Source organism: Rhipicephalus microplus, chromosome 5, assembly GCF_043290135.1.
Source record: "Rhipicephalus microplus isolate Deutch F79 chromosome 5, USDA_Rmic, whole genome shotgun sequence".
NCBI classification, from domain to species: Eukaryota; Metazoa; Arthropoda; class Arachnida; order Ixodida; family Ixodidae; genus Rhipicephalus; species Rhipicephalus microplus.
In genome coordinates this window covers 218,121,221-218,148,450 of record NC_134704.1, presented here as the reverse complement: position 1 = coordinate 218,148,450, position 27,230 = coordinate 218,121,221, and the positions used below count along the sequence as shown (strand labels likewise).

The 27,230-nt window shown below is 47.8% G+C and overlaps 1 protein-coding gene across 1 annotated transcript; it reads left to right on the top strand.

The window, feature by feature from the left end:
• Positions 1-5,936: 5,936 nt before the first annotated feature.
• LOC142818127 (uncharacterized) lies at positions 5,937-25,594 on the top strand. The gene is made up of 2 exons (XM_075896498.1): positions 5,937-5,954; positions 20,950-25,594. Exon 2 carries the CDS (start codon positions 21,205-21,207, stop codon positions 22,138-22,140), a length of 936 nt encoding a protein of 311 aa, XP_075752613.1. The 5' UTR covers positions 5,937-5,954; positions 20,950-21,204; the 3' UTR covers positions 22,141-25,594.
• Positions 25,595-27,230: the final 1,636 nt, after the last annotated feature.

Genomic DNA, 27,230 nt, shown 5'->3' with positions numbered 1-27,230 from the left:
GGCGCATAGTAGTCGGCTCTATGATACCGTGTTGAAGCTAGAGCAGGACGTCCTGCGCCAACAGATGCGGGCGAAAGCGAAACATCGTGTCGGCAAAGGTGCTCCTGGCCTCCAAGTAGGCGGAACGGCATTCGCGAACCATGGTTTCCATGAGTTTGCCTGCGCAAGACGTAAATGAGTTGGGTCTCAGTGCCTCGATACTAACCGACTTTGCCGATTTAAGTATGAATGTCACGACCGATGTGATCCATTCCGTTGGAAGCGGAGAGCCGTCCCATATTGAATTTATAACGTGGAGTAGCGAGAGGTGTGCTTGGTCGGGAAGATTTGCGAGAGACCGAGTCGCGCTTGACGTGTCGGACCGCGCTCTGGACCCGTACTCGTACGCCCGGGCAGCCACCGTTGCCCAGCAGCGTGAACAAGCACGGAAACCCCGTGCTCCAGTGCATGAGGGGATATCCGATCGCGGAGCCCTCACTGCGGCTAGCGAACGGACATCTCGTAGCTCGAAAGGATCGCCGAAATCCCCCCTGTTGGAGGAAAAGGCGTTGTCTGCTTTCGTTGCCGTGAGCGTGGTCACACCGCGCATGAGTGCAACGCGCCCCAACCGACACAAGGGCCTCCTCGAACGTCGGGAAACGGGGCGAGCCGTCGGTGAGCTCCCCCTTGCCGGCGGCTGCAGCAGTAAGAGAGCACGGGAGTGTAACACAACCTCTGGCACCGATTGTGTGTCGTGCTGGACATGACATTCCAGCCACGCCGGCGCCGTTCATCGCCCTTACGATCGCTGGTCGAGAGTTCTCGGCGTTGCTGGATAGCGGGGCTTCTATCTCGCTGTTCGGCGAAGAGGTTGGGGCTCATTTGCGCGACCGCTCTGTCCGCATTCGAGCTTGCAACACTGCCTTCCACCTCGCCAGCGGTACCGCCACCTCGTGCGGCGCTGCATGGTTGGTTGTGCGTTGGGAGAATCGCGCAGGCCGACAGCACTTTGTGCATCTCCCTGGTCTTTCCGTGCCTGTGATTCTCGGTAGCGACTTTCTCGCGCGCACAGGTATTGTGATTGACGTCGCAAGCAGAGGCTACAGGGACGGCCCTTCCGGCGCCCTACGGCCTTTCGCTGCACCTGCCGTGGTCTCGGCTGCTAGTAAGTCGCCGGACACCTCGCGGAAGAAGGAGGAAAGGAGACCAGCGTTGCCCCTGCGGCCCGCGTCTCACCCTCCGACGCCAAGACTGGTCCTTTGGTCGGCGCGGCGGAAAACGGTCCGTTCGTACAGCTTTTCCTCGAGCATAATGCTGCCACGGCGAACGAGGTCTCGGCTATGCCAGTGACCTCCCCGCTAAGCAGCAACTTGAATGGCTCGCTGCCGCCTTTGCCGGACAGCTTGTCGAAACGCGAGAAAGCACGTCTGTCGTCGCTGTCGACACGTTTCAGCGACACGTTCAAAGAACGCCCGGGTTGCACCTCTCTGGTGAGGCACCGGAGTGACACAGGCGACGCACAACGGTGCAAATGCAATCCTCGCCCCATTAGTGCGGCAAAGAGGAAAGCAATTGACCAGGCACTGGATGAGTTGATTGAGACCGGAGTTGTCCAATGCTCAAACAGTCCTTGGGGTTCACCGGTGGTAATGGTCCCCAAAAGACACGGCTCTCATCGGCTCTGTGTGGACTACCACCGGCTGAACGAGGTAACGAGGAAGGATGCTTATCCTATGCCTAACGTTGGCTCGATTGTGGCCACTCAAGGCGGTGCTTGCTACTTCAGCACGTTGGATGCTAGCCGCGGTTACCTACAGGTTCAGATGGAGCCGGCTGATGCGGAGAAAACTGCGTTCACCTCTCACAGAGGTTTGTACGAGTTTACCCGCATGCCGTTTGGCTGTTCTGGAGCTGCAGCTACGTTCCAGAGATTGATAGAGCGCGTTCTAGGGGACGCTAAATGGCAACACGCCATGGCGTACCTCGACGACATCGTCATCTTCTCTCGAACGTACGAGGAACACCTCCACCACTTGGAGAATATCCTCGGGAGTTTGCGTGCCGCCGGGTTGACTTTGAACCCTAAGAAAGTTCAAATAGCGGAGACTCGCATCTCACTATTAGGTTTTACAATTCAGAGGGGTCGTGTTCTGCCGTGTGAGGAGAAGGTACGTGCCGTGTGGAGTACCCGACGCCGGCAAACATTCAGGGCCTGAGGTGCTTTTTGGGCATGGTGAACTACTATCGACAGTTCATCCCAAACTGTGCAGCCCTCCAAGCGCCCTTGACTGCACTCTTGAAAAAGTCGGCGTGATGGAGCTGGGGGCCAGAACAAGAGCGAGCCTTCAAGGCGCTTTCTGAAGCTCTAGTGGCCACAGCCGACTTAAAGATGCCTGACCTGAACAGAGAGTTCGTGTTCCAAGCGGACGCGAGTGACCTGGGTCTCGGCGCGGTACTCCTTCAGGAGCATGACGGCGTCCTCCGGCCAGTCGCCTTTGCGAGCCGGTCACTTAACGCCGCCGAGCGTAACTATAGCGTCACAGAAAGGAAATGTCTTGCTATAGTTTTGCTCTCCGGAAGTTCAACTGCTATGTTGACGGCGTGCCATTCGTGGTGAAAACGGAGCACATGGCACTCACCTGGCTTAAGCGCTTGCGCGAGCCCTCGGGCCGCCTCGCGCGCTGGGCGTTGACCTTGCAGCGGTAAAACTTTGTTGTGCGCTACCGAAAAGGGAGTTTGAACGTCGTGGCTGACGCCTTGTCGCGTGCCCCCGTTTCGGCGTCCGACACTTGTGTCCGCCACTCCCGAGAGCAATCGCATCAAGTAGACCACGGGCCCTCTGGCTCCGAAGGGTCGAAAGGCGCGAACACCGATGGCCAAGTGACATTCGAGTCGACAGCCTCGGGTGGGGACGCATACCTGGTAGACCCTGTCACGTCCACCGGTATCGTCTTTAGCAGAGAGGAGCTGCTCAAGGCACAGCAGGACGATCCGCTTTGTCAACACATCGTTGACGAGCTCAAAGAGCTGAGCTCCCAAGCGGAGCGAGGCGGTCAAGCCGCCGGGCGCGAACAGATATCTGGTATTGCTGTCGGCGCCGAGTGCCGTACGCAGGCTGGTATTGCTGCGGGCACGTTGGACTCGTACCTGCTTGATGCCGACGGCGTTCTCCTGCGCTACGTCCCATCTGAAGAAGCTCCCAAGGAATCTTTCAAGGTGGTGATACCCCGCAGTCTAAGGAAAGCCACCTTAGATTATTTCCACGACTCGCGGTTGGCCGGACACGTGAGTGGACTTAAGACTTTTTAAAAGTTGTGCCGCTTCGCAACCTGGCCTGGCATAAAGTGCGACGCCCTTCACTACGCCCGCTCATGCCGCGTGTGCCAATGCGTAAAGCCTCGCGGGGGCAAGCCTCCCGGGCTCATGCAGCCGAACGACAGCGAACAACCTTGGCAGGTCGCGGCCTGTGACATTATGGGACCTTTACCAAGAAGCCGGAGAGGGCATGTTTTTCTCCTGGCTGTCACAGATCAGTTCACGAAGTGGGTCGAACTGTTTCCCCTTCGGAACTTAACGGCACGCGTAATCTGCGACAAGTTGACCGAGGTCTTTACCCGCTTTGGATTTCCGGCGGAGTTGATCACGGACAATGCGTCCTATTTCACGGCCAAGGTGTTTGTGGATGCGTGTGCTGCATTTGGCATTAGGCACCATAAAACAACCACGTATCACCCACAGGCCAACTCGAACGAGCGGATCAACCGGAACCTCAAGCCCTTGCTGACAGCCTTTGCGCAGCAACACAGGGATTGGGATGCTTGTCTTAACGAGATCGGCTTCTCCTTGCGGTCTATGGTTAATCGCTCGACAGGGTAAACGCCCGCTTTCCTCAACTTTGGGAAAGAGCTGCCTAACCCCATGGACCGCGTCCTACGGGGCGGAGGCAGGGCAACCACCACAAAGGTCAGCCCGTCTGGCTACGTGGCGGAACTGCGCTCACGGTTGGACGCGGCCCTCGACCTGGCACGTTCCAACCTGGCAAAAGCGTGAGCTGGTCAGAAAGCTCAATACGACCGGTTGCATTGGGATGTCCGTTACGATGTCGGTGATCTCGTCCACAGGCGCAATCACGTCTTGAGTGACGCCGCCAAAGGCATCTCGGCCTCCCTTTCGGCCAAGTGATTGGGCCCATACCAAGTGCACAACAAAGCGTCGCCCCTGGTATACAAGCTGGCTGACTCCCAAGGGAGACCAGTCGGTGGTCCTGTTAACGTCTCCGACCTCAAACCTTTCGTTGCCCGCAGCAACGACTTCGGGGAGGGGGAGGCGGTCACCGAACCGCAGGGAAACCGGGATAAGGCTGGTTCCAAACCACGCCACCGGTACAACCTGCGAAAACGCACCTAGGCTGATTTTTGCCCCCGGCATGTAGCGGGACGCCATCCCCTGAATGTAAGGGAGCGGGGATTATAGCTGCTGTGCGATTGCCCATCCAGCAGCAACAGTAACGGCTACCTGGCGAGCTTTCTCCCTGGTAACACCATCACACGCGCTGCGCACGGAATATCCACCCAGTTCCCAGCACTCTCAGCTGCTCGAGAGAAAAGCCCTTTCCCCAGTGGCTCACTCTCTCACTGGGTATTTTCCACGTAGTCAGCGGGAGAAGGGAAGCATGAGCCCTATTGGCTCACGCAACCTTCAATCCGATGGAGTAGGCTCTCTTTATTGGGCCAGCCTGTCGTGCCTCCGGGGCCGCACCTTCAGTGCGTTTCTGCTTTTCACCGACACCCGAGCATTCGTGATGTCCTCCTTGATGGCCCGTTCCTCCAAAAAAAGCCCGGGAGACCAGCCGCGCGCTCGGTCGTTCCGCAGGCACCGGCCGCGTCCATGCCGCCTCCGTCGAATGCTCCACCGGCCCCTGCTAACAAGACACTGCCTCGTCGTGAAGTCGCTACGTGGAGGTTCCAACAAGGCACTGAGGCCCCAGTCGCCTTCATGTCGACTCGTCGCTGGTCCAAGCAACGCAAAGTCTGGGTGGGGTTAGACCCCGAGTCCGTCCCGCGTCCTTTCTGCGGAAGCACCCTTTCGGACCTGCTCGACATTCCGGAGGTGCCTCGATGCCGCCAGTTCCTGAGGCCTCCTACTGCGACGCTTGTGGTGTCCTGCTGGTGCACGAGGCTACCCACCTCCAATCACGGGTTCACCAAGCGAAATTCGGCAGTGACCCTGCGGTCCTGTCCACTCCAGCGGTGCCGCCTGGCTCGGGCCTTCGACCCGCCCTGTCGACCGACTCCAATCAGGCGGTCGTGGTGGTGCTCGTCACGGACTCTTTATTCAAGTCGGCCATCGCTGCTGCGGTGTTCGCTGCCCTCCCGCGGCCCCAGGCTCCTGTTGAGACGCCGCCGAACGAAGACACCGGGGCGCCCGATGATCTCGTGGACGGCACGGAGCTGAACTTCAGTTTTTTCGGTGTCAGTGGATTCTGTTATTACGGCGTCTTTAGGGCGGCCTCGGTCTTAGGAGGGGGGATGTGGGAATAGAGAGCACCCTCCTACCTGGCGCCTCGTTCCCAGCTGCCGCACGCGCGCCAACAGCGCAGCCCGGGCGCGCATAAGCGCCGGCATCCACCAAGATGGCTGCCAGGGCGCCTCTTGGTGTGGGCCAGTCAACCGTCAGCTCCTTCCCGCGCTGGCATGTCCGGGCACGCTGCGCTGGTGCGCTGCGCGGGCCTACGTCACAACGCAGCGCCATTTCCCGTTGGGCGCGCGTGACAGCCTCCTCTCCTACGAGCTGTGTTGCGCCCACGTCGCGGCAGATGCTCTCAGGCCTCCACGAGAGGTTGACGCGCTGCTTTGCAGGCGGCTTCTCGTTCGAGCGTTCGACTTCGGCCCTTGTGCGGGAGTCGTAGCGTCCTAGCCAACTAGGCAAGCGTACTTGCTTGGTCTTGCGGTGTTCCCTATACGGCCTGCAAGCCCGTGAGTGTCGCACAGTGCTGCATCTTGGGTTAATAAACCCGTTGTTGTTGATATCCTGCCTCGTGCGTGGTTTCTGCGCCGTGCCGGAGAAAACGACGAACCCGGCTGCAACGTCTTCGCACGCAGCGGCAGTGGAGGACGTCGCATCCCTACACGGTTGCGCATAGTAGGTAAGCCTTGTGCAAACCTATCTCCACAACTGCCAGGCACTGTAATTAGGAGCCTTGGCTCGAGGGGATACCCTGCGTCTCCTGCAATAGAAACATAAAAGCTGAGTGCCCTGCCCCAGTTAGTACACAATAATGCTTACAAAGCAGATATTTGCCAGGCTGCAGACGTGCAGCTAGGCGTGCACGCAGTGGGTTGTGTTCCCACACCCAGGAGCTATGCCGCTGAACCTGAGAATCATGGGTCCATGACAAGGATGCGCAGCCACGCGTTGCACGCCTGCGATGAGGAGCGATATAAAATAGTACTGCATTTATGCTCCAAAGAAATCTCTTTTTTTCTACGCATAAGCCGGAAACAATGCGTACTAGTACAGTAATTGGTAGAAGAAGCTTCACTTAGAAAGAGACACAGGGTGTAGCTACTGAGGAGGGGGGAGGGGGGCAATCACCCCACCTCTGCTGTACACATGGCTACGACTTCCACTGAATGATAGGTAAGTGAAAACCTACACTAGCTCTTGGGAAAGAATGCTCGTGAATGCCAAAGCCAGCTCGTGCAGTAGTGATTGTAAGCCCTTTCGTGTTTGAAATACTTCCCTCTCGGGTATATATGTCCGCTACGCCTGCGGCCTGCATTACTGATTACCTCCAAAATGCACAACTCAATTGCGTGTGCACGTCGGAACAAAAATAGCAACTGGCTCACGCACAAAACACTTGCCACTTATGATAACCGAGGCCATGTGAGCCACCAACTAGCTCGCACCCAGTTCCCCACAGGTTCTCTTTTATTCGTTGAATTAATACTTTGTTCGGCTTTGGCGTCAAAACTGAACAATTGCTCCGATGGGCGAGTAAGAAAGGATTCTAACGGTACTTACGATCATGACGTTCAGGGCATAATAGCCCTTTATGGACATTAGGCTCACCGTGTCGGCCAGTATGAATCCCTCTGGCTTGTGAATGGTGACCAACGTGCCAGTGACACACGCCAGCACGCCTGGGAAGCAACCGCGTAGCACAAACTCCACCTTTGCCTCATCCTCAGCAGCTGTTGCAGTGGGAAGTCCGGCAGCTTTTTCCTAGCAGCCACGGTGATGACGGCCTGCGTCACCTCGTTGATAATGTTGTTCACAGCTGGCTGAGACTTGCCGATGTGCTCCTCGCGACCAACGCTCCTCTAGAAGCAATCAGTGTCGAAAAATCGCAGCGCACACAACAATTTCCTCTCCGTGGAAAGGCCACTGGCTCGCTAGCATCTGATGATAGGGACAAGTTCGTTGCACAAGCTACGCACTGTTCGTTCGGATAGACGAGAACATTGCCGGGACTATTCTTCAGTGAACTTTTCAAATGAATCTTTAACCGCGCTTCGTCGTCTCTGTTCGGCTGCAGCTGTCGCACAGGCGAGACGAAAAACCGTGGCAGTAGGAAACGCCATGTTGTCTAAGTGCCCGGAGACTGAAATGCCGCGAAACACTTACATTTTAATCTAATCCATGCCACCTTGAAGCCATTTCAATTCTTCTGGTTCCTTTGGGACGGTCTCTCCGACCGTTCCATCACCTTCCTCTCAAAAGCGGAGAAAAACAGTCACGTGACACCTCGGCCCACGTCCCATAGAACGTCACAGCATTTGTCATGGCTCGAATGGGCCAATCGCGTGCGACTCAATGGAACAGACCACCCCCGTCCGGATTCAGAATTTATATATAATTGCACCACTGTGTATGCCGTTCGTCGCAGCAAATAGTATGCATACATTTTCAACGCGTGTGGGCGTTGACTTCTGCTACGATAAGGATGGGCAAGTTTCGTTGCCCGTCATTGTTGCCATTCGTAATGTGCAACGCCATACGAGTGATGTTCTGTGTAGCGCTATGGTGAAGTTCTGTGGACCGTGTCACATTTAAGCGATTCTGTCCAGTGTTGTGAAGTGCGTTCAAGAAATGGAAACCATGAAATATTCAGGAGTGTACAGCTCAGTTTCCTATTCGTGTAGTTGCGTGTGTGTGGTCTGAAGAGGAGCTTGCATACAAGACATTTTTGTGAACGTAGCCGCCCCCCTTTTTATTTAAGGTACGCATTATGATCAATTGTCTATAAATGTGTGAAATAGGTTATTGCAGACCAAGTGCAAAGTAAGTGTAAGTGTTGCAATAAATTGTCAGGTGTTCGAAAATGTCTGCTAATACAGTATACGAACGTGACCAGGACTACGAACGTGACCTTCCATGGAGCAGCATGAGCATTTCGACAGCCTCAGCCCTGGTACCGCTGCCACTGCACCCGGCCATGTACACTCTTCGGGTGTTGTTGGAGATACTGCTACCATGACGATACCACAGCTGTGGCTTGCCGATCCCTCGTTATGGTTCGTTCAAGTCGGGAACAAGCTCCGCATTCATCGCATCAAGTCAGAAGTTCGCAAGCGTGAGCTCCTCGATGAAGCGTTGCCGCCACAGGCAATGGCCGAAATACGCGACATCCTCGTGGGCCCGCCTGGTGACACTACATATAGGACAGTCAAACAGGCTCTTCTTCACCTACTTGTTCCGCCTAAGTATCTGCGCATTCAGCAACTTCTGTGCAACGAAGAGCTCGGGGACTGCCGTCCCACACAGTTTCTACGTCACCTGCAGCACCTGCTTGGAGACCAGCAGGACGGCTCGGAAACATCCATACTACGTGAGTTGTTTCTACAGCGTCTTCCATGTACCATGCGAATGGCTCTTGTTCCAGCTCAGGATAGGCTGCTGTCGGAGCTGGCAGAAATAGCCGATGACATGATGGACGTTGCTCCGGCTGTCATAAACGCTGCCCACACCTCTCCGATTTCCGAAGCAGATTCCCTTCGAGAAACCGTAAAAGATCTCGCAGCTGAAGTCGCCAACTTGCGTCTGCGAATGCCAGCTTTGTCCACGTCGACCATCTTTCACGTCGGCTGCTCCGCAACGGCCCCTCCACCAGCCCGAGCACTGCTTTTCACCGCAGAACACATGCTATTATCACCGGCGTTTTCGTGCCGCGGCTCGCAGTTGTGTGCGACATTGCTCATGGCGCATGGGAAACGCTCCGGTCGATTGTCAATAACAGCGGCGGGCGATCAAGGCCAAGCATCAAGCCGCCTCTTCCACATCACCAACAGAACCACAGAAGTGCGCTTGCTGGTGGACACTGGAGTAGAAGTCAGCATAATTCCAGCGTCCAAAACTGACCGGCGTCTTCGCGAGAAGACAACTCCTTTACAAGCGATCAATTCTTCGGTCATCGCAACTTACGGACAGAAGTCTCTGACCCTTGATCTCGGTCTTAAGAGGAAACTGCAGTGGTTATTTTGGCTAGCAGACGTACGCTACGCGATCTTAGGCGCTGATTTCTTAAGGCATCAATCCCCTCACCCCTTCCCCCAGTGCAGGGTAGCGAACCGGACGTGCGTCTGCTTGACCTCCCTGCCTTTCATTTCTTCCCTTCCTTCTCCTCCTCGTCTTTCATCTGCTCGTGGATACGAACCGCTGTCGCCTGGTGGATAGCTATACCGGCTTATCGGTCAATGGTTTTCTGTCACGCGCTATGGCCCTAAACCACACTTTCGCAAAACCGCCCACGTCACAATATACAGCTCTGCTCAACGAGTTTCCGGAGATTACAACGCAGTCTTCCATGAATAAGACCCCCAAGCACACTGTGACCTGCTGCATCATTACCACAGGCCCACCGTTTCACTGCCGCCCTCACCGACGTGGCCCTGATGAACTTCGAATTGATCGCAACGAGTTTGAGCATATGTTACAGTTGCAAATCATTCGTCCGTCATCGAACTCGTGGTCGTCAGCGCTACACATGGTTCCCAAGAAGAACTATGACTGGCGGCCCTGTGGTGCTCTCAATGCAGGCACCGTTCCATGTCGATACGCGTTACCCGATATTCGGGACTGTACTGCCTTTTTATCCAGCACAACTGTATACTCGAAGATTGATATTGTGAAAGCTTATCAGCAGATTCCCGTTGAGCCTTCTGACTCTCCTAAAACTGCAATATTTGCCCCATTTGGGCTCTATGAGTATTTACGAATACCCTTCGGTTTGAGAAACGTAGCTCAGACATTTCAGCGTTTTATAGACGAAGTCACAAGAGGCTTGCCATTTTGTTTCGCCTATATCGACGATCTTCTCGTTGCCAGGAAGGACGCTGAAACGCACAACGCACATCTACGTCAGCTTTTCACTCGACTGCGTGATTACGACCTTGTCATCAATGTAGAAAAGTGCCAGTTTGGAGTCTCGGAGATAGCATTCCTCGGACATCAGATCACTAAAGATGGCACCACTCCTCTACCTGACAAGGTTCAAGCTATCCTTTAGTACCCGCCTCCCACGTCCATACGCAGTGTACTATGTTTTCTCGGACTCGTCAATTTTTGTCACCGCCTCATCCCTACATGCTCTACACTGCTGCAGCCTCTGAAAGCACTACTCTCGGCTTCGTAAGCCGAGTCGGCCGCACTTCTCTGGGACACGGTCGCGGATCAAGCTTTTGCCGCCGTTAAGACCAAGCTCGCCCAGGCCACCCTCCTGCACCACCCTTCACCAACTGCCTCCACTAGCCTCATGGTGGACGCTTCTTCAGAAGCAGTTGGCCGCTCATCATCAATGGTTCAATGATGCATGTGCTCCAATTTCCTTCTTTTCCCGCAAGTTACGCGACACTGAGCGCCGATTTAGTACTTTCGGACGGGAGCTCCTCGCGGCCTACCTTGCGATGAAACATTTCAGGTACTTCCTTGAAGGGCGACAATTTGCCATTCTTAACCACAAGCCCCTTGTTTTGGCTTTACGTTCCTGCAGTGCCGCGCACACTCCTAGAGAACTTCGACACCTTGATTTCATTGCCGAATTCACCACAGACATACGTTATGTAAAGGCAGTTTTAATAGTGCAGCGGACGCTCTCAGTAGTATTACCATCAATGCCATGATAGGCACCACCGACAATTTATTGTCCTCGCTCGTGGAGGCACAAGCATTAGACGATGAGCTTCCACGACTCCGATCCCCTACTTCCCTCCGACTGGAACAAGTCAACTTTCCCGACGATGACGTTACGCTCTGGTGCGACATTTCACACAACTTCACTCGTATCTATGTTCCTTCACAGCTTCGTCATGCTGTTTTTGACACCCTGCACTCCATCTGCCATCCAGGCGTAAGAGCCACGCAAGACCTGGTCACTGAACGCTATGTCTAGCCGTGCATACGCGCTAACATTCATGACTGGGTTCGCACTTGCAGAGCATGTCAGCGTATCAAGGTGCAACGGCACACCAAGCCTCCATGGAAAAAATTCCGTCTCCCTGATGCACGTTTCGACACCATTCATTTGGACATTGTCGGGCCATTACCTCCATGTCGGGGAAATACGAATTTGCTTTCGTGTGCTGACAGGTACACAAGGTGGCCTGAAGCAGCTCCAATGCCTGACATCATGGCAGAAACAGTTGCTCGTACCTTTCTTGCTACCTGGATTAGCCGTTTTGGTGTACCATCAACGGTGACTACTCATTCAGGCAGACAGTTTGAGTCAGCGCTTTTCACCTCTGTCACATCTCTACTGGATTGTGTGCGTATTCGCACAACTGCGTATCATCCAGCATCAAATGGCTTAGTGGAGAGACTCCACCGTTATCTAAAAGCAGCACTCGCCTCGCAGCCTCACGCCGAAGATTGGGTATCACACCTCCCCATCGTGCTTCTCGGCCTGCGTTCAACACTTCAGCCAGAACTTGCCTGCTCTGTAGCCGAGATGGTTTATGGCTGCACACTCCGTTTGCCTGGTGACCTCGTCAGCCCCATTACTACGCAGAGTGTTTCGGATCCATCTTTTTTTGTCCAGCGTCTGTGGATCTTCATGCAAAACTTGCGCCCATCACCAACTTGAGCTCACACTAAGAACGACGTTTTTCTGCCGGCAAACCTACAGACATCTTCAGAAGTTTTTGTTCGTGCCGATGCGTCTCGCCGTGCTCTTCAGCCTCGCTATGACAGTCCTTTCCCAGTAATCAAGCGTTCTGAACATCATTTTACAATTCTGCATAATGGGCATGAAGACACAGTCAGCATTGAAAGGGTCAAACCAGCACCCATTCTGACAAGCTCCGTCTGATCTTTTTTTTTTCTTCAAGTGCCCACGGCCACTTGTCTGCAGGGAGGGTGGAGGGGGCTATTTGTGGCATACTTTTCTTCTTATTCTGGCACGACACACTTGGGACATAAGCTAGTAGTGCGTAGTCTGCTGAGGAAAAAAAGGGGAAGTAGTTGGAACAATGGCGGAGATGCATTATTAAACCGCGCTGTGTTTTCGGAACCGCGTTTCAGAGTGCCATACCCCTTTACCCTGGCGCAACCCATTACGGGGGATCGGCTTCTAACTCACCCAATTCAGCATGCCGACTCCTCGTTTTCATCTCCCCGTTTTCGCGTGTGGCCATCCTTGCTTTTTTTTAAGTTGGAGGGGAGGGTATGAAGAATATACAAAATGCTCTAAGGTAGGCAAGGAATGAATTCATGCCTTGTTGGTACAATATATGTGAAACGTTTTGTGGTCATTCACTGATTATAATTGAAAATTTTGCAGCAAATGGCAAGTTGGGCCAGTTGTCTTACGTTTGTAATTGAAAACTTTGTTGAAGCACACTAAAAAACTCTTCATCTTGAAAATTCTGCCCTACACAGTTCAGATTCATGTTGAGACGATGGCGCTAGCGCCAACCCATGCTCAGAAATGTTTCATTTCTTTAAGGTTGTCTTCTTCTCCACATCTGTGTTTTTTTTCTGGTTCCATAACATGGTACTTCTGATTAGAAAAAATAATAAACTTGGTACTGCCTTGTAGAATTCGTGTTGATAATAGCTCATGTTTGTACTTTGGTAGGTTTTCAATGCACCCATTGTCTTGGTTTCTTCTGAGCAATCATCAGATTGAGTTTTGAACCAATCATTGCTCTTCATCGTTTATTTCCTGCCATCTTTTCTTTATTTCTTGCCACTTGCGTCTGCAGACTAGTACGTACTATGCTAAGACTGAAAATATGCAAGAAACAAAAAGAATGATTTTTTACACTGTAACACAGAAATTAGGATATTCAGTATATGCGTCTTTTTATCTTATTACCAGCATTTAGAGTACCGAAGACGTGACTGCTGGCTAACCAAGCTCATTCCTGGGCGAAAGTGAAAAACATTTTATCCCCTCGCTGACGCTCATCTGCAGTTTTTTCGGTGGTTAATTATTTCAAATAGCATAAAAATTTAAAGAGTGGGCCAAATGTGACGTATCACCCTAATTTGTTGTGCAGCACTAAGAAGCTGACTCGTCTGTCACTCGGTGTCAGCGCAACCGATTTTACCTGGTCGAAATGCTCTCGCTGCAGATCGGGCACAGTAGAAGAGCGACACGTGATCCGAAAATCAGCAACATGTTTAAATTACACACACCATAAACAGGCATCATGAGTACACGTATCGCAACAAGAGAAGCGCGTTACACGTGCGGTAGAAGTACGGTAAACAATGAATGTCTTACTTTTATTATCAAGACCTGTATTAGTCTTTAGAGTAGTCTCGTCAGGCTGCTGTACAAACCGAGCAACTTGCGCAGCGAGAAAGTTTTCCAACTGTGGTACATTAACACAGAGCGCTGTTACCATCACTGCAACGAATTTAAGGGTGCAAAAGCGCATTCACCCGGAAATTAATTAGAGGTTGACAGTTTACCCGTCCTTAACACGAGGTGCACTATGAAGCTGTGAAAATTTGTGTTCATCACTGTCGTCACTCAAGAGTAGATTTATCGCAAGGAAGAGTGCTTGCCGCAAGTAAACACGCAGCTTGAACTTCGCTCTCGTCCAACGACAAAACCAGAAGCCATCATGACACTATTCTTCTCACAGGAAACAGGCGCAGTGCTAACGAGCCAACGTAAACCTAAGTTGTTGTGAGCAAACTTCAACGCAGCTACTACCTCAGATACAGCAGCGATGACCAGCTATTCATGCCTAATACGTTTTCGTCTTCAAACTTTCATTTTCAATGTTTAACGAAAACGAAGTCTTCACAGGTTTGGATTCCATAATAGCTAGTACATAATGCATGCATGAATACCCTAGCCAACATCTACAGAGAGTCCACAGCAGACAGACAGACAATAAACCTTACTAGGGTCTTGAGGGGAGACTAGAAAGGTCCCTTTATGGGGAAAGAGCTGTCGCAGAGCAGAAAAATTTTATTCGTGAAGTGAATCTGGCAAAGACACAAAATCTGAGCAATATTTGCAACATGCTTAGCAGAAATATTTGAGCCACCATGTTAAGAAGAAACACAAATAAACATTTACAAAGAATATCTCGATACTTACGCTTTGTAAATAACATTTTACTTTTCAGCAGTGGTGCCGTTTAACTACAATGAACTAGGGGTCTACACCAAGAAAGTGTTCAAGTAGAGTTACATATAAATAAGTAAAAGGCAAAAATCTGATGTTAGGAGACCAAACAAGAGAGCGAGAATTCACAACGGCGCACTAGAATCCTTACAATATATATGTATTTAAGGTAAATACTCGCAGGACGCATTATTCATTGAAAGGAAATTCACCAAACATCATGGATGGGCTACAGCTTTAATGGCAGACATTTCCAAATCATAGAGGGCAATTTACAACTGTCCTTAAAGCCGAAAGTGGTCAACGAAAGTGGTCAACGAGTCTGTGGTGCAGAAACATGAATGGTGAGAAACACTAATGATAGTAAAAAATAGAAGAAAAAAAAGAAAAAAAATCCAGAACAGGTAAAAACTATGCCAAATAGAAACAGGATATGGTTAGCATGACTTGCGAAGTAAAAACAGTGCAAAAATATAGACAAAAGCAGAGGAACAGATGACACCGCGCTGAACTCACAACTAAACACGCACATATATCAAACATTCGACCTGGTCACGTGGCAAACTAAAGCCGTCTGCGCATCAAAGGAAACAAGGTACGAAACAAGCCTAATCGTATTGAACATCATCACGTGTGTAAAAACCGAGAAAAAACAAAAAAGCACACCTTCATACTTGCCAAAAACATACGCAGCTGTCCATAACAAACTAATAATCACTTTAACATGGCAGCGCTGAACCCAGGTACCGAACTTCGTTTTCACCAAGGGCCACAGACAGCTTACTTACACACCTTTCCTCCTCCTTTTAATAAAAAAGCGCCGATCACTTCCCTAGTGCACTTGTCCCGATGTCGAAACCATAACATAGAGATAACAAAAAAAAAAGCAGAGTTTGACAGAAAACAGACAGGGCTAAATTAAATTCTTGCTGACACCAAGAAAAAAAAGATTGACCTGGGAAGGTCAGGCAATGCGAGGAAGAGACAAGTTACCAGTTAGATTGTGCGGCTGCGGAAAGATGGCAAAATTAGCTGAGAAAGGCTTGATAGAATGATGAATTGAAAAATTTGCATGCAGAAGATCGAATAAGCTTGCACAGGGTTGGTAAAATTGTAGGTAACTGTGGGAAGCCTTTTTATAGCATTGGACATAAAAAAGGCTGATATACAAGAAGAGCATGTGTTATCGAGCTGTTGCACATCACAGGCTGGTTTCAATACCAACAGAATATTCAACTCACATCGCAGTGCTACTGACCACGTATTGTAGTTGTACAATAACTGCTTTTCGACAGGTCTCTAGCAACGTTGAAACAAATGTGGAACATTTGGCAGAACCATGTACAACCATGTCCCCAACTCTGTATAGTTCATCGGCAGCTAGGCTTAATCCGTGGTACCTTGCGGAAGTTGTGGGCTTCGATGTGGTGTGCCCAGGAGCACGCATGACCTAATAGATATGCTGAGCTGCTTTGCACAAGAGTGACCACGTTGAAAGGTGTGCCTGTTTAATCGTAGATGCATGGTTCCTCAGGGTACTTTCAGCACATGAATTCTGAGAGATGACGCGTTTCGACTGATAACACATGCCTGACCAGGCACTTGTTATTGTCACAACAGTACTGACAGTTGGGCGAGTTGGTATTCATTCATGACTTCTTTGCGCAAACACGTACACGGACACAAGGAAAAGCGGCAAACAACACGGGCGCATCATGACTTCTTTGCGCAAACACGTACACGGACACAAGAAAAAGCGGCAAACAACACGGGCGCCTGTTATTGTGCCTGGTCAAGTATGCTACAGTTGGCATTGCAAAAATTCTTTAGCACTGACCACTTCAGTTTTAAACTAAAGCACTTTGAATTAAGGAGGTAAAAAATAAGCACGCCTGTTACCACAATTTGGATTTTAAAATTTTTCATACTTGCTAACACAACCAAATGAAGGCATGACTTCCCCGAAAGGTCATGTTCTACAAGAATTGACTGCTCTTTTTGGGGAAGTCACACATTCATTTGGTTATGTTGCGAAAATATGTGAAATCATTATTTGTGGCAGCAGGTGTGCTTTCTTTACTGCTTCGTGCACTTTGCTTCAGTTTGGACCTGGAGTGGCTGGTACTGAAGAAGTTTCGCAAAGCCAAGCGTTCAGCAGCCCACATCACTTAGACAAACTGGAACCTGAAAATGAGGCATGCCCTGTGTTTCGTACTGAAGAAGCCTGCTCGCACGACCTGGGAAGGCTTCACTGGGCTAGGAAGTGTTCACATCGCAGAAAGTGTATACTAGGTACTCAGCTATGTACGACCAAGACGCATAAGCCGGGTGTTTCATTCAAGACAATAATATGAGTGATTGAGGTATCTGGCAGAACATGATTAGTCAGTTTTTAATGAAGCGGCTATACTAGGTTGTCATGAGAGACCCGTTTTAAACTGAGAATTTCTCATGCATCATCCACATTCTTCAAAGAATCCTTCGATGGGTACTTGTTCGTGGTTGATGTTGAGGACCTATTTTATTCTGTCCTCCATGGGGAATGAATTGTTTTTCTACATAAGAGGTTGCATAAACGAGAGTGGTATGGTTGACTTCAGGAATGTTGCGGTCATGGCAATATGAGCTTTTATGGCGCTTCTCAAGTTTTATGTTAAAGTTAACTTTATTAGCAATTTTATATTCAAAAACGAGGCATTTTCGTAGGCTCGTATGTTGCTCTTGTGTTGTGCACTTTCTTATGTTTGACCGTAACCGCTTTATTACGTTCAACCAACATTTTAATTAGTGGGAGGATTTAAAATTTCTTACGCATGATTATAATTTCTTTATTATTTTAAAGCAACTACCCACCATCACATATTAGGCCATTATGAACGATGTTCTAGCAGGCTTTCGCAGACTGAAAAAGGACTGGTGTTTACACATCAGTTGAAGGCTTGTGGCTCTTTGCAGGTTTTGTCTTAGCGCATTACCTTGCAGAGTTGTCACAGCTGTGGGCTCTTTTGTCAAGGTTGGCTGAAAAATTGCTTCTATACGAGTTGAAGCATTTCAATACTGTGAAAAGGGCCATAGCTGAATAATGCCTAGAGTATGCATGCGCAGGATCGTGGTCACACGTTATGCAGAAGACTTTTCAAAATCAATTGGAGAGGTTGTCTGTTGTTGGGTTCTTTCGTATGCTCCTTAACGCTGTAGCTGAGTTGCTCCCCCAGACTGTCAAGAAAGAACACCACGGTACTGGGGTAGAGCAAGAGCGCAGAACAGCGAAACCTGAGGGTGTACCCTGCATGCACCGAGCTGAACAGGACCTAAAAATGGTTGCAAACAGAGGTGACACACCGATTCCTCTTCTGCGTCACGAAAATCATCTCAGCTTTCTCATGTGTCTTAGTACACTATCTGATAGAAGCAACAAAGGTGGGTACGGCAAGAGGCACGGCAATCATACACAAACTGTGTCAACGGGGTCGCTTATGAATTTCCATTGTCCTATGGCGAAAGATGAATGTTGGCTCGGCAAGAATATGCGTGAATGCACAGAAACATGAGCTTTCGAAGGGGCACAATTGCTGACGCATTGCGATTCTCGTAAGTGTTAGCCATACCTGGATAAGGTTTGGATTATTGGCAGAAGTAGGGACACAACTACTCGAGAATGCATGGATGCATTCTGTATAAAATCACGAGGTTTATTAGGTATCAGTGAAACTTTGTCTTTCTGGTGGGTAGAGAACAAGTTCACTGATTGTGATTAGTTAGTATGCTCTCAAATGTGAGCCTAGCTTACTACACACATTTGTGCCTATAATTTTTGATGCAGGATATGATGAATAAAGTGTCGAAATTTAGAGCTCCCCTAGACCCCTTTTCTCATCATTTTGTTATAAAAACAGCCATATCTTTGTGGCTTCTACAAGAACATGGACCAATTTGAAAAGCAAAGAGTACTTCTAGCTTGACCTTCGTGTCTTAAAAACTCGTAGGGGAAAATTTGACATATAAGAGGGACACCGTGTCTGGGTGATGCAGACCAGGGAGACATGAGGCTGTGACAAGTTACCGATATGCAATGACAAGGAGAATGAATGCAGTAATCGGGTGAGCAATCCAAGCTAGAAAAAGGCTAAGAGTGATCAGTGCCTTCTGTCGCATAAGCCATGAAATAACAAAAGCAACCACCCTTACCTCTGCCACCATCTGGAACGTAAGAGCACTACAAAAGGCTGCATCTATTGTTCTTCGGCGCAAGCTTGCGGCATGCAGCTCCATAAAATAAAGCGAGGGCACGCTAATTTTTTTAATGTGGTAGTGTCAAGGCGCATGCTCAAATCTGTTGCGGCATAATTATAACATAAATCACTGCTTTTCTACATAGTCGTTAAAAAAACTTTAAATCTGTCTGAAGACGAAGTAACATTCTACAGATTTTTGCTGGTGAATAGAAATTCTTCGTTAGATTAGAATCTTTGTAAAATGGTTTTGCTAGGAAGATTTAATTAGTATTAATTAGTAAAAATACACATTGGGGAGCCATAAATCTTTTGTAAACGGGAGAGGCGGGGCGCTGGAAACGACGTTTTGACAAGTGGACTTCTTTTACAAGGCTGAACAAATTTTTAAAAATTTTTCTGCAATACAAAAACATATTACTTGATCATTGTGCCTATCCTAAAAATGAGATTATTTATAATACAGAGGAGCCGAGAAATGTTACATGATGCTATTTAGTATTGCGCACACGCACTTACGAAGACCAAAAGCTTCTATCGTGCACTGACTACTAAGCGGTGACAAATGTGCTAATCTGATAGTGAAGTAAACATCACATCATTTTGCTTAAAAAACAACACGCATGAAAACTGGTAATAAGACTCAAAATGATATTGTACTTCCCAAAGAATGAAAAGTCCTTCAATTTTTCATGTGATGCTTGATTCAGAAAAACCGAACACTTACATGTGCCTGAACGTATTGTAACACAGGGCTAGACTACACGGACACTAGAGAAGGGACAAATCGCTCTTGTGGCCGCATATTGGTGCACTTTGTCAAGTTATTATTTATATATTTATTCATTTATTTTGTTTATTGCATACTGCCAGCCAACTCTTGGTGGCCAAGGCAGGAGTGATACAAACTTTCATAATTGCAGCCACTTATAACACTACACTTCACGGCGCAGAAATAAAATCACCGCATAACAGGTTTGCGTGGAACATGAATACTCGGGTTACAGGAGCAACACAAGAGCGGTATCAAAAATACAATCCAAATTTTTGTTCCTAACACGAAGTGTAAAAAAATCATTAGAAGAATTGAAATCTGCACATACGACCAGACAGCTTTTACTACAGACAGGCAGTGGCAGCTGATAAGAATGCGTCGGGCGCTGCGATGCTGGTGACGTCATGAGGTAGTTCATTCCAGTCGGAAATCGTTCGTGGAAAGTATGAATATCGCCGAGAATTTGTTTTTGTAAGCGGCACCACTATGGTGTTAACATGCTTGTTCCGAGTTTTTCGCAATGTATTGTACTGCATGTAAGTGTTAAAGGCGAGTCCTGAGTGTCCGTTGACTATGTTATAAAGGAATTTTAAGCGATGTAGCTTTCTACGGGACTCCAATGTGAGAAGAGCGGATCTATTACGGAGTTCAGTGACTGAACAGTGTCTACTGTACGCGTGGTAAATAAACCGAAGGGATTTATTTTGGACTCGTTCTAGTAAGTATATTTCTGTTTGTGTGTGTGGATCCCATACAACGTCAGCATATTCCAACAATGGGCGTACCAATGTAGTGTAAGCGACTAGTTTTGTTTTGCAGGTGCAGTGCCTCATGCGATGCTTTAAGAACCACAATCGCCGCAGTGCTGCTGATGTTATACCTTCGATATGAGTTTTCCAGCTCAAATTAGAAGTGATTGTCAGACCAAGGTATTTGTACTGGTTAACGGTTGTTATAGCAGTGTTGTTTAACATATATGTGAATTCCGAGGGATTTTTTTTACGTGTTATGGTCATCTTGACGCACTTTGCTATGTTGAGGCTCATTTTCCAGGAGTTACACCATGCTGTAATAACCGATAAGTATTCATTTAGGGTGGCGTGATCTGTTTTTGATTGATTGGGCAGGTACGCAACGCAGTCATCCGCGAAAAAACGACACTGCACAGTAGATTCGGATGACATGTCATTTAGATAAACTAAAAATAAAAGTGGTCCTAGGACAGAGCCCTGCGGTACCCCAGAATGCACGGGAGCGGAAGAAGAATTTTTATCTGCTATCCGAACGTGTTAGTGTCGGTGGGATAGATAACAGTGGGCTTGGGGCTTGGCAGCACCGTGTTCGGGCGGTTGCTCATGAATTTCCACTTTTTCGTCCAGATCGCTTTGCTGCAGGTGGATTCCGTCGTTGGCCCGGCGGAACTCTTCCCACCACGGGGAAACATCGCCGTGCCTGCGCCGGACAGCCCCGTCCACGAAGAACCATCATGGAAAGCAGCGCCTCAAGTGCCCCTCCCCTACCATGTGGTCAACCGAGTGACGTCAGCGGACAGGCTTGAGCTTCAGCATAAAACCCGGAGCCATCTTCAGCAGTCTTTCAGTGGGCTTGGCAGCACCGTGTTCAGGCGGTTGCTCATGAATTTCCACTTTTTCGTCCAGGTGGGTGACAAACATTCTGTCTGCTCTATTAGAGACGATTCGCTCACTTTAGTAGTGCTGCCGGGCCCACAGAGTCTGCTTTCTTCATTTTGTGATTGTTTTCTTGTTATTAGGCTACTGCTGTTAACATCAGGTGATGTGGAGTTAAACCCTGGACCCCGCTCAGACTCAGAGTCTGGTTCAGAAGCCACTTTAAATAGCCAGCTCCTCAAGAAAATTCTAAAGGAACAAACAAAGACGAATAAAGTGCTCACTGCTCTTTCTGAAAACTTAAAACACGTCGAAACTACAGTAAGCAACGTACAGGAAAGATTGACCGCCATGGAAAAAGAGTTAGCTCGCCTACAGCAATTTGAGGATAAACTCGCCGAGCATAAGGTGATGACCGTAGAAACAAATAAACTGGTGCGAGAGCTATCAGTTAAGGTAGAAGACTTGAAAAACAGGAGCCGCCGGAATAACATAATAATCTATGGCGTGGAAGAGGGTGATAACGAACAAAATGCAGATTTACAACAGCGTATTGTTAAGGGCATTTTTAAAGACATCCTCAAGGTGAATGTTACATCTGTAGAACGCATGCACCGAATCGGCAGGAAAACACAAAATCGAGAGCGGCCAGTAATTCTTAAGCTGTACAATTTCTCTGAAAAAATGGTAGTCCTTCGTAACTGCAACAAACTGAAGAGAACAGCGATATCAATATCCGAAGACTTTTCCGCACGAGTTCGGGACCTGCGCAAAAAGCTATGGCAATCAGCAAAGAAAGATCGGGACAATGGTGCTAAGGTCACTCTTGTATTCGATAAACTAAAGATAGATGACGACTTGTACGTATGGGATGAAGCAAAAAATGCAAGAGTTTCCATGAGAAGGGCACGTCACGATGGTCGCGCGAACAGCAACGCGTGACACCCGCAAGCCGCCACACCGTTTTCATTGGTATGTTTGAATGCCCGTAGCATTGTTAACAAAACTGATAAGCTAGAAGAATTGTTATTTTCGTACACTCCTGATATTGTCGTGATAACCGAAACGTGGCTGCACCCAGACATTCTTGATTTTGAAATTGTTCCTTCTTCATACTGCCTACTTCGGTCAGATCGTGGCGGTCGCGGGGGCGGGGTCACCATTGCAATAAAACGTGGTTTGCAATATCGTAGAGAAAAGGGTATCGCGAATCACGAAAGCGTTTGGTGCACAATATTTGCTCACGATGCTCCAGTACTGATCGGTGGCATCTACAGAAAACCAAATGCGTCTGATGATTACCTTTTACAAATACATGACTATCTGGTTGATAAGGTTACCCCCCGTACCAAGTTGATACTTACTGGAGATTTCAATCTCGCTATTGACTGGGAAAACTTAACAAGTACTAGAAATACCGCCAACAGCGAGCTATTATACGATTTAATGTTCAATTTTTCATTGTCCCAGTTGGTCCAGGAACCAACCCGAATTCAAGGAAACACTCGCTCCATACTAGGCCTAGCTTTTCTTTCCGATAAGCTATCCGGTAAAGCCACTGTAGAAGATGGAATATCTGACCACAAAATGTTAATCATAACTTTTAACCTTGAATGCTTAAATACCAAACCCGATGGCACAAATTCACGGATAGCCGTGAAAGACTACACTAGAGCTAATGATGTTTGTGTTATTGATTACCTTGACACAGCACTAGAGACTTTTTCTCTAGAGGAATGTGAGGGTGTTAATGGTATGTGGATTCAACTGAAAAAAATAATTACGTACTGTGAACAAAATTTTATCCCAACGAAACTAAAACGCACACAAAGAAAAACACCATGGATCAATCGCCGTATTATTCACCTTAAAAGAAGGGTACAGAGAATGCGTAAGAAAAAGAGGAATTCAATCATCTTAAAGGAACTTGCATCTCAGCTTAAGGCGGAAATTAGAAATGCAAGACAAACTTTTTTTTCACATACGTTATCTCGCTTCATGACGGATCAGCCGCAAAAATTTTGGCGTTTCTTGGCACGGCCTGAAAACCCAACAACTGAAGTAGAAATTGAGGGTACTATCGTAAAGGACGCGCAGACCGTTTTCAATGCTTTCAATAGGTATTTTCAGTCGGTATTTACACGAGCATGCGCACGAAGCAGCCCTGTTGCTCCGGTGCATCCTTTTTTAATGCCCGATGTCGTTGTCACTACGGAAGGTATTCTGAACCTGCTGTTGCAGATCGATGTTAAGAAATCAGTGGGTCCTGACAATATTTCAAATGTATTCCTTCGACGCTACGCAGAGCAACTATGTCCCTTCCTTGAAGCAATTTTTAAAGCATCCCTGCTAACAGCTTCTTTACCTGCCGACTGGTTGTGTGCAAAGGTTATTCCAATTCATAAAGGCGGGAGCAAGCTGTCCATAGAAACATTCAGGCCTATCTCGCAAACTAGCTGCTGCTGTAAATTATTGGAACATGTAATCAACAAGGCAATAATTACTTATTTAGAAGACAACAACTTATTGCACCCAAACCAACACGGATTTCGTAAAAACCTGCCTACCGTTACTCAACTCTTCGAAATAACGCATGACTTCGTAACTACTATTAACTCACAATTGCAAACCGACTCCATATTTATAGACTTCGCCAAAGCTTTTGATAAGGTGCCTCACAGTAAATTGATTGACAAACTTGTGTCTATTGGTATTAACAGTAACATAATAGCATGGATAAAAATGTATCTATCAAATCGAAGCCAGTATGTAACCGTAAACAACACAGCCTCTGATTGATTGGAAGTTTTTTCCGGAGTACCACAAGGTTCTGTTTTAGGACCCACCTTGTTCCTAATATATGTTAATGATATCTATATGTGCCTTGAGCCTAACGTTAAAATGAGGTTATTCGCTGACGACTGCGTGATCTACACCACTATCCGCACAACTGATGACCAGCTTAGACTTAATACCACACTAGCTAATATTGCATGTTGGTGTCTTGAGTGGGGAATGGAAATTAGCGTGTCAAAAACAGCTTGCCTTAGCATAACTCGCAGAAAAACTATCCAGCATTTTAGTTACAATTTGGTCGGCACAAACATTGCAAGAAACGACGCTGTTAAATACTTGGGCGTTACCTTTACAAGTAAACTGAAGTGGGATGCACATATAAGCAGCACATACACAAAAGCCTATCGCCAGCTGGGGTTCCTGCGTCGAAAACTTGCATTGGCGCCTCCTAATGTAAAGATGATAGCATATAAATCTCTCATAAGGCCGATCCTCGAGTACGCCAGCATTGTTTGGAACCCCCACCAAAAATATCTTTCCGACAAATTAGAAATGGTCCAACGCAAGGCCCTTCGTTTTATCTATTCTAAGTATTCGAGGCATGACAGTGTCACTGAGCTGCGCAGGCGGGCATGCTTGTCGACCCTTGCAGCCCGTCGCCGTGTCTCTTCCTTAAAGTTTATTTTTCTTTTGTATCACAACGGTTTAAATATAGATAAAGACAACTATATAAAGCCGCCTAACCATCACTTCCGTCGTACCAACCACAATAAGTGCATTAGACCGTTTATGTCACGCTGTGACACTTTTAAATATTTATTCTTCCCGTAAGCAGTGGAAGAGTGGAACAAATTGCCACGTGAATGCGTTAATCATTTCTCTGTAGATTCATTTGTTCGAAATGTAGAAAGCCTGTTTTATGAAGACTAAAAGCAACTTTTGTTTTTTTTTTATGTTGTGAGCGCTTCCTCTGTAGATTCATTTGTTCGGAATGTAGAAAGCCTGTTTTATGAAGACTGAAAGCAACGTTTGTTTTTTTTATGTTTGTAAGCACTTCCGAACACACTGATCACAGTACCCCCTGCTGATACCTTGATGTTTTGTGACCTGTCCATGATTTTGTACAATTGCTTTCATCGTACAAGTTTTATTTTCACCATCATCTTGTGATTCTGTTTCTTCCGCTATGTGCGATATTGCCTGGTTTGTACGCGACTGTGTATATTTGCTCGCCCACCCTGTATGAGCCTGAGAAAGGCTTACAGTATTAAATAAATATAAAAAAATAAAAAATAACAATCAAGCCATCGAAGAATTCTTTCATTGGTTAGGATTTGGCGAATTTTAAACATCACATGGGAATGGGAAACTCGGTCGAAAGCTTTTTCGAAGTCTAAAAAAATCGCATCAATTTGTCCGCCTTTGTCAAGTGTTTTTAGAAAGTCATCAGTAGTGTGAATTTACTGTGTGGTGGTTGAAAAGCCTTGCCGGAAACCGTGTTGATTTGGGGAATAAAATGGTTACTCTCCAGAAATGAACTTAAGTGTTTGAAAAGGAAGTGTTCCATAACCTTGCCGGCTGTACATAACAACGAAATAGGGCGGTAGTTTTTCACGTCATATTTATCACCTGAATGAATGGGTACCAATTTACCCTTCTTCCAATCGACTGGAACTTCGCCTTGTAACAGGCTTTCCCTAAATATTAGGCCTAAGTATTTGGAACACCACTCGGCGTACCGATAAAGAAAAGCATTAGGTATTTCATCCGGCCCAGCCGATTTTTTTGTGTCAAGATGAAGTAGAGCTGACAAGATGCCTTCATCTGTTATAATCAAGTCTGGCAGTTCGAGATTGTTTGCGTGGAAATCAGGAGGGGTGTCACCCATTCGCAAAAAAACAGAAGAGAAGTAGTCGTTAAATGCTGTCGCTATGCAGCTGGCATCAGTCACGTCCGCGTCCTTGATTTTAATTTTTGTCACTTTCACTTTTTTGTCGGAGAGGTGCATCCAAAATTTTCTTGGATTGGTTGTGAGAAAGTTGTGCATTTTTACGTTGAAGAAATGAAATTTGGAGCTTTTAATCTTGTTGCTCAGCTCGGCGCGGAGGCTCGTCATAGCAGCACTACGTGGTTGTGTTTTTGAGCATGACAGGCGTTTTATCTTGCGTTTTAGATGGAGTATTTCGCGCGTAATCCAAGGACTACGGCCATGTATTTTTTTCACTTTCTCCGGAACGAACGAACTTATACATTTGTGAACGGTTGTCTTAAAGTGCGACCATAGCTGGTTAACGTCACAGCGATTATGAAGATGTTTGTTAGTAAATTTGTCATACTCCTCCTCTAGGAGGTCCAAAATACTTTCGTCCGAAGCAGTATTAAAATTGAGGAATCTACATACTTGGATAGCTGAGGGAGTACACAACATGTTGGTTTTAAATACTGCTAGTTCGTGGTCCGATATACCTGGTACAACTTCAATTGTGTTGTTATGTTCAAGTACTGTCACCGACTGGCCCAGCTTTCAGTCCATCTGCGTACATGTCCTTGTTTGTGGACGTCCCAGTATTACAGACCTAGCTACCCAGTATGATGCACCTTTTCTGCATAACTTTGATAGAATAGCTTTGTAAGTGTAGTAAACTGTTTTTCTTGCGTGGTCGTCTTCTGATGCAACCAGCAGCCAAGAAGCTATATAGAGGCCACAAGAGCGCAGAATAAGGGTTTGCGCATTCGCAAGTGCGATCACACCGGTGTCACACGGGCACTTTTGATTGCAATCAGCCAGGGCGTCTGCGCCAAACCCAATCTGGCGTAGCAGTGACAGACTTGTCGATCTTGATCAAACGTATTCGAGTGACACCAGTATTATTCACCGCTCACTGCCGAAACTGATCAGATCAAATATGGTGCAGCCGTCATCTAACTGCGATATAAAAGGGTACGACATAGCATACAAGAACCCGAGTGACAGTGGTGTTGTCAGTACAGTGCGTCAGACCCTAAATCTCTTTTGGAAGTATGTCTGCACAAACATGATCACACTTACGCGGGATTAATTCACCGTTACGGCTCGCATGAACCAGCCAATACTAACGTATCATCAAATGTGCAGGGAACTAAATTTGTCAAACAAACCACCGCACAGCATACACAAAACAGCCAGCGCTTAAGCATATCAGATTGACGCGGGATGTTGTCATTCAATGCTACCGCTTGCACGAAACACCCACAGC